This window comes from Neoarius graeffei, chromosome 19, assembly GCF_027579695.1.
Source record: "Neoarius graeffei isolate fNeoGra1 chromosome 19, fNeoGra1.pri, whole genome shotgun sequence".
Classification (NCBI taxonomy): domain Eukaryota; kingdom Metazoa; phylum Chordata; class Actinopteri; order Siluriformes; family Ariidae; genus Neoarius; species Neoarius graeffei.
The window spans coordinates 17,401,368-17,416,618 of record NC_083587.1 but is presented as its reverse complement, the minus strand read 5'-3'; the positions used below and the strand labels follow the sequence as shown (position 1 = coordinate 17,416,618).

Below are 15,251 nucleotides of genomic sequence, written 5' to 3'. Positions count from 1 at the left end.
AGTTAAACTTCAAAATATTGAAAATGAAAAAAAAAAATAGTACAGTGTACCTTATCAGTCAAACCGGCAATCAAAATAGTCAAAAATAAACTTGTATTCCTCCTGGCTGGCTCGCCAAATTATGTAAGGTAAGGGTGGCTCTTTAGAAGTTATCAGAGATATTAACTGAGCGCCCTTGGTCTAAGGTTCTTTTCAAGGAGGAGGATAACACAATTTTGACAGGTAAGTAAAGTTGAAAAAACACAGCCGGCGTTTATTTTAATAAAGAACACAATGAAATTTCTTTGTCTTTGCTTTTCTTTGTATAAGCTTAGTCCCTTTAAATTGTCCTTAATTGTCCTTTAAATCCTCAAAGAGGAAAGTAGAAGAAATAGAAAAAAAAAAACCCCTCAGAGCTCTGAATCAAAATAAAATAAAATGAATAAACCCAATGTCCATCTACCCGGGTAGTGTGTTTTTATGTGTCCCGAGTGCGGGTGTGTGCAACGAATCTCCTTATCTGGAGCCTTTGGATGGAGACATGGGAGTAGGCGAGTGGCAAGACGCTCCTCTTCTCTCTACTGGCCGCGCGTGCATCCAGGGAAGTTCGATGATGAAATCAGTCTCTCAGAAAAAAAACAACCAGAGTAAAGGAAAGCATAGACACGATAACAATGCTGTCCGGGTCTTTTCTTGCACAAATCTTGCTTCTCAAATGAAGGATTACTCAAAACAAAAGTAGTTTTTTAACTTTATCATGAAAATAAAATATGAATTTAACTCTTTTTATTCTTTGCTTCACCGCGGTTCTTTAGTTGATGCAGTCGTTTCCTCACGTCTATGATCACGCTCCCTTCCTTAGTGTTACTACTGCCCCTAGTGGACGGGAATGGAATTTCAAGTAAATAACAAAAGACACATAGGAAATAAAATGGAAAATGAGAAATGAGGTTAACAGAAGGATTCGAGTGGGTTACATCTACAATTTGTACTTTGTCCCAACTTTTTTGGAATCGGGGTTGTATGATGGGTTGCATCAGGATGGGCTGGTCATGTGGCATAAGCCGTTTTGATCTTGACCAAATACAGCAGGAGGGTTTTTTAGTGTAAAGGAATGTGATGGGATGGATTTTTCTGAGCATAACCTATTGCAATACTGTGATGTGATGTCTGATGCAAATGTTATCGTAAAAACTGGAAACTTGGAACATGTTCTAAGCTGCAATATGAACTCAGGACACTAACAGCTGAAAGCTGATGCGTTCGACTCGACGCGGAAATTATCAGGTGTAAACTGGATCCCTGAAGTTGTTGAAGGAATCTGATCTACACCACAGAGTCAGAGTTTTACAACGTGGATAATAACTTTCCTGAGTATCAGGATGATATCCCAGAATGCAGGAAATCATATTCGGACTCGGATACTCAACCGAATCCCTGTTTTGTTTTATTTTTATTTAAAATGGCATGGGATGATTGTAAAACGACCGAAGAATTAGTGACTTTTTGAATTTGTTATCGTATGAAGAATGTGTAAATATATCTGAGTGGTTGTGACCGTGCACAGCAGCTACACAAAGGAGGAACATCTTGAAGTCCAGATCGATTAATTCAGCTGTGTGTGCGTGTGTGAGAGAGAGAGAGAGAGAGATGGTTGGAAATCTTATTTGAATACAGTGACCGAAGAAGTCTTATCTCTCTCCAAATCTCTGCGTGAGTCTGTAGAAACACACTGAGCGAACGTGTCTCGTGTAACAAGGAAGAGCGCTGTAATAAACAGAATATTCAAACATAACAGCTCGGCCTCCTCCCCTGTCTTTCTGACACACGAGAGACGGGTTTCTCTAAAGCGCTCGGGTTTATAATTGAAACATTGACGTTAGCCGTGTACGTGATTCTCCGACAACTTCTCTTTCCTCATAATCACTGCTCTTTAATCTCTCACCGTTTCAGCGTGCTGTCTCTCTCTGTCTCCTCCCTTCCTGTCTGTAGCCGTGCGCACACGCGGTTATTGCCTTTGGTTATTAAGCAGGAAGAGATGCAGGAGTAGGAGGGGAAGCCATTTTGCGGTGGCAGAATAAGCTGTCAAACAGCGGGGCAGGTGATGGTGCGGGCGGTCCGATTACTGCTCCTGCCTTTATTAAATGTCTCTGTATGAACGGTAGACTGCAGACAGAGAATGAGGAGGGGGAATCATTAAACACACACATGCGCGCACCATGCAAAGCTCTTCTAGCAGACGGGCTAATATTACTAACCACTGAGAGAAACGAATCCTCGCAGAGCTGTACAGGTTCAGTCGCTTTCTTACCACGTCACTGATTTGAGCTTGACAGCATCCACGTTTAATACGATTCGATTGTACCTACGTGTGGCCAGTGAATGCCTTTATGAGCAATAATAGTCGTACACTTAATGCTATCTCAATATATATTCTGGTTTCTTGGGGCACTTTCAGATCTATTCGTCCGACTGTGGAGTCTAAACCCATGTTCGCACGAGCAAGTGACTGGTGGTCTTTCAGTTCACATGTACACACAATTTCATTGATGTCCACATGAGATTTTATCAATTATAAGCAAAATGGGTGTGACGCTGTACAGTGATTCAAAACAACCGTCTCAAATGATCTTGACATTACAGGCATTTAGCAAAGCGACATACAGCATACCCTGGGGAGCAGGTGGGGGTTCGGTGCCTTGCTTAAGGGCACTTCAGCCATTCCTGCTGGTCCAGGGAATCAAACCAATGACCTTTTGGTCCCAAAGCTGCTTCTCTTACCATGAGGCCATGGCTTCTCCTTAGATCTCAGTGTGTGGGGTTTGGCATTTCTTTAGTTCCTTCCTGAAATTACTGAAGAAAATCTTATAACCATGGTTTCATTCTTACCCTCTCATATACAGGCTCTCGTTAAACGTGTATCGAGATATCACAAAGAAAAATAAAGTTTGAAAGGAAGTAAAAGCTTGCTGATGCCTCTGGTGAGCATACATAGCTAGTACAGTTAGCTAGCTTTGCTAATCTAATCTGAGAATGAAGCTAGTACTCAAACAGAGCACTTGGTTCATTTTCACGCTTTAACGCGTGTTTATTTTTCCACTTGAGAAGCACCATCTGTCTATATCCATCTATATATACACACAATATATCACTGATCTGAGTGACATATTTAAATAATATTGGCTGGCTTTTTTCGTGGTCTATCAGATGTGTTCCATTCATCTAGCATGATTCTGAACGAGCTGAATACGAGTAGCTGAATGGAATATATCTGGTTTACCATGAACAAAAGCCATTATTATTCATATACAGGGGTGGCACGGTAGTGTAGTGGTTAGTGCTGTCGCCTCACAGCAAGAAGGTCCGGGTTCGGGCCCCGTGGCCGGCGAGCCCCTTTCTGTGCGGAGTTTGCATGTTCTCCCTGTGTCCACGTGGGTTTCCTCCGGGTGCTCCGGTTTCCCCCACAGTCCAAAGACATGCAGGTTAGGTTAACTGGTGACTCTAAATTGACCGTAGGTGTGAATGTGAGTGTGAATGGTTGTCTGTGTCTATGTGTCAGCCCTGTGATGACCTGGCGACTTGTCCAGGGTGTACCCCGCCTTTCGCCCGTAGTCAGCTGGGATAGGCTCCAGCTTGCCTGCGACCCTGTAGAACAGGATAAGCGGCTACGGATAATGGATGGACGTACTACTTTAATTTTGTACTAATCGAGATGACGCGATACCACTGTCTGTTTTCCGGTCCTGATACTGAACCCTTGAGCACCAGCTGATATCAGTACTTATCCCGGACTGTGTTCTTTAAAAATGAAGCTTTAAAGTGATTTTTCGAAACACCGCACAGTTAAACTCTCAGACAAACTCACTTTCACTGTTCATATAATAATCAGTGTCATAATAAACGGGATAAAATCCATCTGAACAAAAGAAGAAACAGTCAGGTCTCTTTTATGTGGAATTATTTTCAGTTCTAAAAATGCATTTGTTTTATTAAAAACCAATTCCAATCTTTGGTGCTTGTCAGGCTTGTAGTACTCGAGTCCGACTCGTGCCTTAATTTTAAAGTCACGGGTAAATTCAGGAGCAAGATCAGTGTAATTCTCCTATTTTATATTAAACTTTGGTCAAGTATCTGTCACATTTTGTGCAGTGTTTTTTACCTTGCGCAATACCAGAAAAATTCAGTTGAAATCAAGCCATTTGAGGCGACTTGGTCCGCCTCTGAAAAAACTTGGCATTTGGATTTCCCGGCAAACATTGATTTTCGTGACGTCGCGTGTGGGACGCCTCCCTCTGAATCCTACATCAGCGCTGGTTTGTTTATGAGGAAACGACCTGGTGGTTTTCTGCAAATTTCTTCAACGTTATCATGTAATTATTAAAATGGTTAACAGCTGTATCGTAGGAGGGTGTAGCAACACCAATCATGATGGGATTAGTACTTATTGTTTCCCAAAAGACCGGACAATGAGAGAGAAATGGGAGCGCTTGGTCTACACAGGCTGTGCACTGAAACTGTGCAAAACTCGCGCAGCCTGCTGGCGCTTCCGCAGGTGATGTCACGAATCTGGCCGTACCCCGCCTTTCGCCCGTAGTCAGCTAGGATAGGCTCCAGCTTGCCTGCAACCCTGTAGAACAGGATAAAGCGGCTAGAGATAATGAGATGAGATGAGATGAGATTATTCATATACATTCGATGGACCAATTATAGATTTTGCAAAAAGTTAAGAACAGGGCGGTAACTCCCCAATATTGAATGCTGATTCTGATCAAATGTAATTCAGTGTTCTGTCAATCTAATCTACCAAGTCAGAGTTCTAACAGTAAAAATGGTACAAGTCCCAAAAGCCTGAACAACCCAACTTGTATCCAAGCGATATCCAGGTTACAGTTCAAGTTCAGTTACTTTTGGTCGTAGTTAATTGTTCCGTTGTGGTTGTTCAAAACAGAAAGGCTTTGCTGAGTGAAGTCCACGAGTGACGTCCTCTTGTAAGAGTCTCCGTTGCTTTTCCTCACCTCCAAGTAGAACTTTGACAATATTTCCGCTATCGTTCTCTTTTCCAGTTTTTCGATGTCCGTTGGTCTGTTTTTCTCTTGTAAATATGAGTGAAGAATATCCAGTGACATTTTGGGAGCCTTTCAGGTGTTCAGCGCGTCTTTCAAAATTCTCTTTAAACCTTCCACTTTTAACGAAGCAAAACCTCACGGCCATGTTTGTGTACAAACTGTCAGTCACTCATGAGCGCAGAAGTTTTACATCTCCGATGTGTCTCTTTTCCAGTTTTTTGATGTCCGTTGGTCTGTTTTTCGCTTGTAAATATGCGTGAAGAATATATAATGAAGTTTTGGTAGCCTTTCGGGTGTTCAGCACGTCTTGAGTTTCAGCTTATTTATTTAGTGCTTAAACTGAGCACTGAATCTTCTTTCTCTTGCATGTGCAGCAGAAAAGTTGTCATTGGATCTTTGCATCAGGTCCAATGTGTGATTGTCGTGTTGTCTTGACAACGTGCAATATTATAACAATATTGCACACTCATTCTCCATTAGGGAGAGTGGCGTAATACACGGAGGATAAGCGATATGATGATAGTGCATACCAGTAATAAACCCGCGAGAAGGGAATAGAACACGTTTTTATTCCATGGAAAAAGTGGCCCGTATGTATAATAATTCCCAATATTTTACTCCGATGATGTCACTCCCAGTGTTTTCCCACTGACTAGATGTGCGTTGTCAAAATGGCGAACCGGTTCAAAATTAAAATTCTTTTGATTAACTTGTGTATTTTTTTGTAGATGCGTCCATATAATATAAAGAACATTACACGGTGGCACAAAGATATGAAGTTTATCTTCTATATAGCTCCTGCCCTTTCTCATCAGATCTCCAAATGAAACACTGGACAGGCCACGCCCACAAGCACACTAGTCATCAAGTCCGACATTGTAAAGGTTCATTAAATGCCCAGGTTATCATGGTTTAAAAGGAAAAAAAAAGGTTTTATAGAATTGTCAATACGGATGATGACGTTTCAGTAAATGTATCAGAGGATCCATAACATCTCTTCGTATGCGCAAGTCGACTCCCAAATCATTTGCAAAATGACTCCTTGGTAGTAGAGTTCAAACAGGTTGTACATGTTAAACACGGGTCGATTTTTCTTCTTGATGCATGCAAAATGATCTGGACCCTGGGATCAATCACTTCTTTAACACACACACACACACACACACACACGTGCTGTAAAATTTGGGTCCAATCACATCTGTACTTCTCACCTATTTACATTTTCCCCATCAAGACCAAGCAGAGATGTTAATTTTAGATGAGCTCTTTTTTTTATGATGGGTAATTATTGTCATTAAGGTTCTCGCCGCTCTCTCTGGGGCGCAGCGGCGGCTGACGGAAACGCAGTGTGACGTGTTCTACAATTAACGCGTCACTTACTCCCGTCTTTGTGTTGTACCTTAAAGGGCTGATGACACGAACATGACTCTATGCAATTTCTTAAATAAACTATACAACATGGCAAACATGTTAGATTTCTGTTATAATTACGTGAAAAGAAGCTGTTGTTACGCAAATATCCAACTTTTAATTGCACAGCGCAAGAAAACTGGGTCCGTGGCTCGCGGCCATGCTGTGACGTCAGCGGAAGAACACGCTGCGGTTCACTGGCTGTTCTACTCTGGTTCTACTCAATGGAAATGGCGCATGAAAACGCCGGTGAACTCTCTAGTGCTAGCTCTTCCTCTTCTGAGAGTCTAGAATTGTGTTAATCTCTTCCGAATAGAATCTATGATAGCCTACCCTCTTTACCCTTTGCCTCTCGTTGCTAGGCGGCAGTTACATGAAAGCCGCAAGCTTTCACAAGCAAATACATGACTGATATCACGCCGACTTTATGATTACATTTATGATTATCATGTAGAATCTATAGCTCTACGTACCTTTATCTTATGTCGTTTCACAACACATGTTCTGACAGGAGGACTGTCTTTGGATCCGGCATAGCTACGAGTAGACCCCCTCCGGAATACTGGCAGTGTTGCCAGATTGGGAGGTTTCCCGCCCAGTTGAGCGGTTTCAAGTGCATTTTGGTGGGTTTTGAACATATTTTGGGCTGGAAAACGTCAGCAGTATCTGTTGCCAGATACTGCTGAAGTTTTCCAGCCCAAAATGTGTTCAAAACCCACCAAAATGCACTTGAAACCGCTCAACTGGGCGGGAAACCTCCCAATCTGGCAACACTGTGTAGGCACTGCTGATGGTAGTAACACACGTTTGTGCTGAACTGCACACCCAAGAGATTCTTTTAAGCTGGGAAGGGTGTCAAAACAATCCAAATCGAAGTGTTCAGAGCACAGGACGGATGTTGGTGAGGGCTCCCACTTGTCACGAGTGCGCCTGACTTGCTTCACCCACTTCGCATGCAGCTCAGGATCTCTGGGAAACTTGAATAAACTTACCCCATCCTTGTGGGTTTTGGAGCAAAAGCCGGCAACACAACGCGAAGGCATAATAACTAATAAAAAAAAAAAAAAAAATATATATATATATATATATATATATATATATATATATATATATATATATATAAAATGTATAATAATAATACTAATAATGATAAACTGAACACCTGTCGCATCAACAACAAACTGGTAAGTTAGGAGGAAGGTTCTTTCGCTGACGTCATATAGCTCCTCCTCCTCTTTCGTCTCCTGGGTGCTGCAGCCCCGTCAAATTTGACCAAATAGCTGCGTTTTTTATCATAACTTGTAAAATAGGCGCCTTCGTGAATTAATATATGGATCATCGGGAATTACTTTTTATGTTATAAAACATCGCCAAAGATGTCAAAAACGTGTCATTAGCACTTTAAACCCATAAACACACACACACACACACACACACCTCTGTAATAAACATAACATATCCATATTTCGAATATAAACTTTTTTTTACACTCTTGTTCCTTGTTCGAGACGGCACTGATCCGATTCCCAGTGTCAGTCTGATACCAGTTATTAGTATAAATACACAAGTGATTATCGGAAATTGGGTGAGCAGATTGATTGAGAAATTCGGATTATTTCTCGATAATCACCTCGAGTGACTCGGTAAAACGGCGGCCAATACTTTGTCACCGTAAATGAGGAAGAATTTGAAACGTTGAAAGAAAATGCTGTTCCGAAAAGCACTAAAGATGCTCTGAAGTTTGGTCTAAAACTATTCAAAGGCAAGGTGGGATTGTAATTTATTTTATCAATTTCAAAACAAAAGTATTTTATGTGAGTCGGTGTAGATAAGTGACAAGTCTGTATCGCAGAGTTATTACATTTACATGATTCTTGTGAAGTTTGAAATAAATTTTTTTAAATATGATTTTTTTTAAAAATAATTATTTGCCTCAGGCTCACCTTCAGAGAATAATTGTTAATTAAAAATGAATGTATAACGGTGGATTGGATATCAGATCCTGTAACAAACACCAGTGTTGTTGTCAAGTCACTAAACCTCGAGTCCAGTCTTGAGTCCCCAGTGTTCAAGTCCGAGTCAAGTCCTTCGAGAAAATTTTGAGTCGAGTCCACTCTTGATCAGAGTCTGAGAACAAAACTCCAACGGTGGCTGTTGGTGCCTTTATATGAAACGGTCTCCGCTACTGTGTTACTACTCGTTACTGATAACGTTACTCCTCGACTGCCCCATTTTTTGTGTCTACTGCCTCATTTACCATAGAGGCTGTAGCCACTATGTCATTGTGTTGTAAGAATGAGTGTAACAATAACGCACTGCGCATGTGCGCACACACATGTTCCTATTAAAATGGCCGGCGAGTGTATACAATTCGGTTCACCATATAAAAATAAATGGACGAGACTAAAGAAATCGCTTTTGGACATGTTTATGCTTATTAACGAGGGAAAGTGCGTTCCTATTTTAAAATATACTCCAGGTCGTCCCCCCTTTCCTCGCCTTCATCGGCCAGTGGTCCCATGTGTGATGGAGATGTGACGCACTTCCGAGTTGTTACAGGAAGTTGTTGAAAAGAGTATTGAGACCACTGAGCTCTAGCGCTGGGCCTTTTCCGGGAAATAAGAGTTTGGGTCATGGTGACAGCGTGGTTCGGTTCAGAGGTTTCAGTTTCAAAAACTGTAAGAGTAGAATAATATAAAGTACAGACACTTGGTATATTTTACTTCTGTGACTTTTATTTTTTTAAATTGTTCTCTTTTGTGGCTCCTGCCTCATAGAGTAAATATATATGCTGTATTTACTGTATGGACATGGGATCAGAAAACCATTTAATTTATAAGCAGTAGCCACATGGACCCATAGGGGACCGATTTTAGTTAACAGGCTACAGATAAAAAGCTTGTTCATCGCTCAGCAAGCCCCGCCCACTAACAAGGCAGATAACATGAGAGGGGGTTAACACTAGCTAGTTCATTGCTCAGCAAGCCCTGCCCACTATCAACAGGGCAATGAACAGATCTGTGACGAATCTCAGTCATCCAGGTACATAGTAATCTGTGGTTGGTTGAAGAGAGCAACTGGACTTGCTAATGATGACTGAGATTCATCACAGATATGTTTCTACACACTTTGGGATGAGATCCCTTCGACTGGTGCGGGAGTATGAGAGAACTTCCAGAAAATTGGCAGGCATCTTAGCCAGAGAGGATCGTTCATTTTTGTCAACCTGGAACGACCATCATTGAACAGAGGTGGGTGTCTATGACATCTTTTATCAGCCACCTACAATGCAGCCATCAGCATTCTGATTCGGATTCTATGATGATCCATGAGAGGATAAATACTGGATACTCCCTTTAGTCAGACAGAACTGAGGAAGCCTTTAGGATGAGAGGCGAAACGTTTTCAAGAATCTTCAAGCAAGTCCAGTTGCTCTCTTCAACCAACCACAGATGGCAATGAACAGAGCACGTCACTTCCTTCTCTGGGTGGAGTCTTGCCAAATGATGAAGTTCGAGGTTGTCCCCATCGTCTCCTCGATAGTTCTTTTACATATGGAACACATAGCAGTGCATTTTTCCCACCGCACGAGAAGTCTGTATAAGCAAAGCGGACAATCCTAGGGGCGTCTCTCCAGGCATTTTGGCACCATTAACGTTAGATTGTTCCTGAACATGACGTATGAACAGGTGAATGTGCATTCTCTTGCATGAAATTAGTATAAACAAGATGAACTGTGAGCTCCTGCTCGCTTCCGTATCCCCCCGCCGCTCTCGCTTATATCAGAACGCAAGCGATTGAAGGAATAGGACACTTATTATGAATGTTGACGTCAACAAATAATTAACCCTGAAACAAGTAAGTAAAGAGCAGTGTCTCTCCCCAGGGATTTCAAACAGCATCCTGGGAAACTCATTTTGAAATAGCGTTTTGCTTCTTGAAACAGCGTCAAAATCCTCGCTCTATGTTTCGTAAACGCGTTCAGTCGGTAAACAGGAAGTCGATGTGGAACAGACCTGAAAACGGTGTACACGGTATAGAACCCCAAGCTGACAGACAGAGGTAAACCATTCCCACCCCCGGACCGGGGGAATAATAATAATAATTAATGTAGATATAAATATTCTATGCCAAATTATTATGTCATATTACAAAAAATGAAGAAGAAAAAAATCAGTCCTCGTCTCCAGTTTATGAGTCCGAATGCAGTTAATGAACGGGTCCGAGTCCAAGTCATCAGTGCTCAAGTCCGAGTCAAGTCACGAGTCCTTAAAGTGCATATTCTGGACCAATTTCGTGTGTTTTTTTTTTTTTTAATGAAAGTATGTCCCTTTACACACTCATCCAGAAGGGTAATTTTGCACAAGGCCATCTGTCTACAGCAGAAAAAAATAAAATAACAAAACGCATCTGGAAAAATCCCAAGGGAATCTGGAGCCAGATTCATGACGTCACCTGCGGAAGCGCCAGCAGGCTGCGAGAGCTTTGCATGGTTTCAGTGCACAGCCTGTGTAGACCAAGCGCTCCCATTTCTCTCTCATTGTCCGGTCTTTTGGGAAACGATGAGTACTAATCCCATCGTGATTGGTGTTGCTACACCCTCCTACGATACATCTGTTAACCATTTTAATAATTACGCGATAACGTTGAAGAAACTTGCAAAAAACCACCAGGTCGTTTTCTCATAAACCAGCGCTGATGTAGGATTCAGAGGGAGGCGTCCCGCACCCGACGTCACGGAAATCAATGTTTGCCGGGAAATCCAAATGCCAAGTTTTTTCAGAGGCGGACCAATTCAACTCAAATGGCTTGATTTCAACTGAATTTTTCTGGTATTGCGCAAGGTAAAAAAAAATTGCACAAAATGCAAAATGTGACAGATATTTGACCAAAGTTTAATATAAAATAGGAGAATTACACTGATCTTGCTCCTGAATTTACCCGTGACTTTAAAATTAAGGCACGAGTCGGACTCGAGTACTACAAGCCTGACAAGCACCAAAGATTGGAATTGGTTTTTAATAAAACAAATGCATTTTTAGAACTGAAAATAATTCCACATAAAAGAGACCTGACTTTGTTTCTCCTTTTGTTCAGATGGATTTTATCCCGTTTATTATGACACTGATTATTATATGAACAGTGAAAGTGAGTTTGTCTGAGAGTTCAACTGTGCGGTGTTTCAAAAAATCACTTTAAAGCTTCATTTTTAAAGAACACAGTCCGGGATAAGTACTGATATCAGCTGGTGCTCAAGGGTTCAGTATCAGGACCGGGAAACAGACGGTGGTATCGCGTCATCTCGATTAGTACAAAATTAGGCCAAGTTTACACTAGACCGTATCTGTCTCGTTTTCTTCGCGGATGCACTGTCCGTTTACATTAAAACGCCGGGAAATGGGAATCCGCCAGGGTCTACGTATTCAATCCAGATCGTGTCTGGTCCGGTGCTGTGTAAACATTGAGGATACGCGGATACGCTGTGCTGAGCTCTAGCTGGTGTCGTCATTGGACAACGTCACTGTGACATCCACCTTCCTGATTCGCTGACGTTGGTCATGTGACGCGACTGCTGAAAAACGGTGCGGACTTCCGCCTTGTATCACCTTTCATTAAAGAGTATAAAAGTATGAAAATACTGATGCAAATACTGCCCATTGTGTAGTTATGATTGTCTTTAGGCTTGCCATCCTTCCACTTGCAAGTGGTAAGTGACGCGCATGCCCGATATGCACTAGGATCACACACACAGCGGCTCAGTCCCGAATCACTGCTCGTGCGCTTCACTCGCGCGCTCTGTGAGCTGCGCAGGGCCGGAGTGCGCACCCTCCAGAGGGCACTCGCTGTTCAGGGCGGAGTGATTTGGAGCGCAGGATGCCTGCGGAGCCGAGCATATCCGTGTATTGGCGTTGCTGTGTGCACGCGAATCGTGTATTGGCGTTGCTGTGTGCACGCTAATCGTTTTAAAAACGTTAATCTGATGATCCGCTGATACGGTCTAATGTAAACCCCACCTCAAAGTAGTACGTCCATCCATCCATCCATTATCTGTAGCCGCTTATCCTGTTCTACAGGGTCGCAGGCGAGCTGGAGCCTATCCCAGCTGACTACAGGCGAAAGGCGGGGTACACCCTGGACAAGTCGCCAGGTCATCACAGGGCTGACACATAGACACAGACAACCATTCACACTCACATTCACACCTACGCTCAATTTAGAGTCACCAGTTAACCTAACCTGCATGTCTTTGGACTGTGGGGGAAACCGGAGCACCCGGAGGAAACCCACGCGGACACGGGGAGAACATGCAAACTCCACACAGAAAGCCCCTCGCCGGCCACGGGGCTCGAACCCGGACCTTCTTGCTGTGAGGCGACAGTGCTAACCACTACATCACCGTGCCGCCAAAGTAGTATGTTGTTAAATTAATTTATCTTTTCTTTTCTGTATCAGGCGTCACATCTCCGTACACTGCGGATTCACTTTTCTTACACTTTGTCTCTTAATAAATGACTTATCTTTCTGTCTCTCTCAACTACCTGTGTTCTTATCTATTGTTTCATCTTCTTTCTTTATACTCCTCTTCTCCCCTTTTTCTTTCTCTTGATTTCACTAAAGCTTCATGTACTTCATACCTTCCTCTCCTTTTCTTTCCTTCTTTTCTCCCGTCTCAGTACCTCTGTTTTTTCACTCTCATTCTCCCTCACCCTTTCTCTCTCAATCAACTCGCAGTTCTTGTGATGTACTGCCCGCCCCCCCATCCATTCCGTAACTATTTACCCCCTCGCTGAGGTGTTTGCATTCATCCGTCTCGTGCTCTGCATGTTCACTCCAGCACTCATGTTGTGTTTTTATGCCTGTATTTATTTCGGCTGCTCAGCCGCTCATAAACACCCCATCCAGAGAGTCGAGGCCTCCAGACGCATTTGTAACACATTAGCGTGAGCGATCGGAGAGGTCTGCTTTTGGTTTAACGTCTTCACGCTGCCTTTTTTTTCCCCCCCCCTTTTGGAGAGAAAAAGAAACCCCCTTTTTTTTCATGTTGCGAGAGTAAAATAGTTTGGATCTCAGAAAAATAAAGGGGGATGAAGGCAAGTGTAATTGAAGTCACCTGATGAGAGGCGTGTCCCTTCAAGAGCACAGGAGCAGCGTAAAGCGTAATAAAGTAGAAAACATGAGACGTGGGAAAGCTGCAGGCGTCTCTCTGAGCATACGGAATCAATTAATCACGTGTAGAGGGAAAGAGGGATTGTGGAGAAGGAGAGAAAGATGAGAGTGGATTCCTGACGCAGGTGGGTGGTGTGTGTGTGAGAGAGAGAGAGAGAGAGAGAGGGGAATTTGGTTTGCCATCTAGATGACTTTTACAGGACAGGTAAAGTTAGCACTGGATGAAAGTTTAAAGCTTAGTGTGTTTATGCCCTCAGGAGTGTTTATTTAATTTTATTTTTTTTAAAAAATCATCTGCTCAGGTTTCAGAGACATTCAAAAATCTTGAAATACCTGAAATTAGCTTCTTTTTTTCCCCCCATCTAATGTTGAAATCCTTCTTGAACAATCAAAACTTCCTCGAGGCTGATTATATCAAATAGATTGAGGTGAAGTCGGTCACGTTTTCCTCCCATTAAAACACTTTCATACACACGTTCCTGTCTAAACCTTATTGGGGGTGGGGCTGTGGAGTTAACTCAATCTGTGACATCACGAAATTACTTTATTACAGGGTGAAGTGATAAGAGGAAACTTTACCACTAAAGCTGTCGTGCTCAGACAGGTTAGAAAACTAATTTTAGATATCCGGTGATCATTTCCGTCCGGCTGGTATGTAAGGAATAAAACTCAACATCGTGCTGTTCGAGGAAAATGATCAATAATTGCGTGGTGTGATAAAGTGGAGTTACTGTTACCACCTGGAAGTTGATGATTTTCTGATTACAGCACGTCCCAAAGCGTTTTATTCCTCTTATACCACAGCAATTCACCAACAATTACGATTTCTTTTTATTCAAGAACGACGCATTGTACTTTAACACGTGTTAAAGTACGGTACAGTCATTCCCTCACCAGCCCCTCTCTCTCTCTCTCTCTCCGTCAGTAAAAGGCTAATGTGGTTTTAATACCAAGAAACCCAAACGCTTAGTCCTCTCAAATGGAAATAAATAAATAAATGCAGTTTTTAACTCTATAATTTACAAGTAGGCTTCATTCATTCAAAAGAGTTTCATTTCATCTTTAATACAACTTTCTAAAGACGCAAGAAATGAATCATAAACGTAATAAGTAAATAAACTTTGTTACCTTATTTTAGAAAAAAAAATCTTAAGGTGTCATTCATCAAGGTTAGATTTTGAGTGTGGGCTTTGTATCATTATTCACTAATAATTTAAAAAGTGTGTGGTTTTGACCTGTTGTTCCTCTCACACACAGCTGCAGCAGCTGGAACGGAATCTGGAGGAAACCCGGACAGAAAACTCTCAAATTCATCAGGAGAGAGAACAGCTGGTGACCAACATCAACCTCTGGATCACCGAGCATAAGTAAACACTTCTACTGTACACACACACACACACACACACGGCTAGGTTTCTGTGCGCTGGCATCTTCAGGACTAATGTTTACATTTGAAGTGCGATGAACCTGTGTCATGGATATGCTCTAACATTAAAAGTAACTGTAAATGGATAAGAAGTAAAAATTTTTTCAAGGAATAAAAAATTGGAACTTGTTAAATCACTGTGGTGCGAGAGGAATAAACCACCTCAGGACATGCTGTTACAGGAAAATAGACCTCAGGGTGGG

The 15,251-nt window shown here is 42.2% G+C and overlaps 1 protein-coding gene across 5 annotated transcripts in view; it reads left to right on the top strand.

Moving 5' to 3' along the window:
* Positions 1-15,251, top strand: part of LOC132867049 (early endosome antigen 1-like) — a 270,591-nt gene that overhangs the window by 212,488 nt on the left and 42,852 nt on the right. For all 5 annotated transcript variants that reach the window (XM_060899754.1, XM_060899756.1, XM_060899753.1 and 2 more), the window contains one exon: positions 14,880-14,989. In XM_060899754.1, the coding sequence (XP_060755737.1) occupies positions 14,880-14,989 (110 nt within the window). The remainder of the gene's footprint in view (positions 1-14,879; positions 14,990-15,251) is intronic.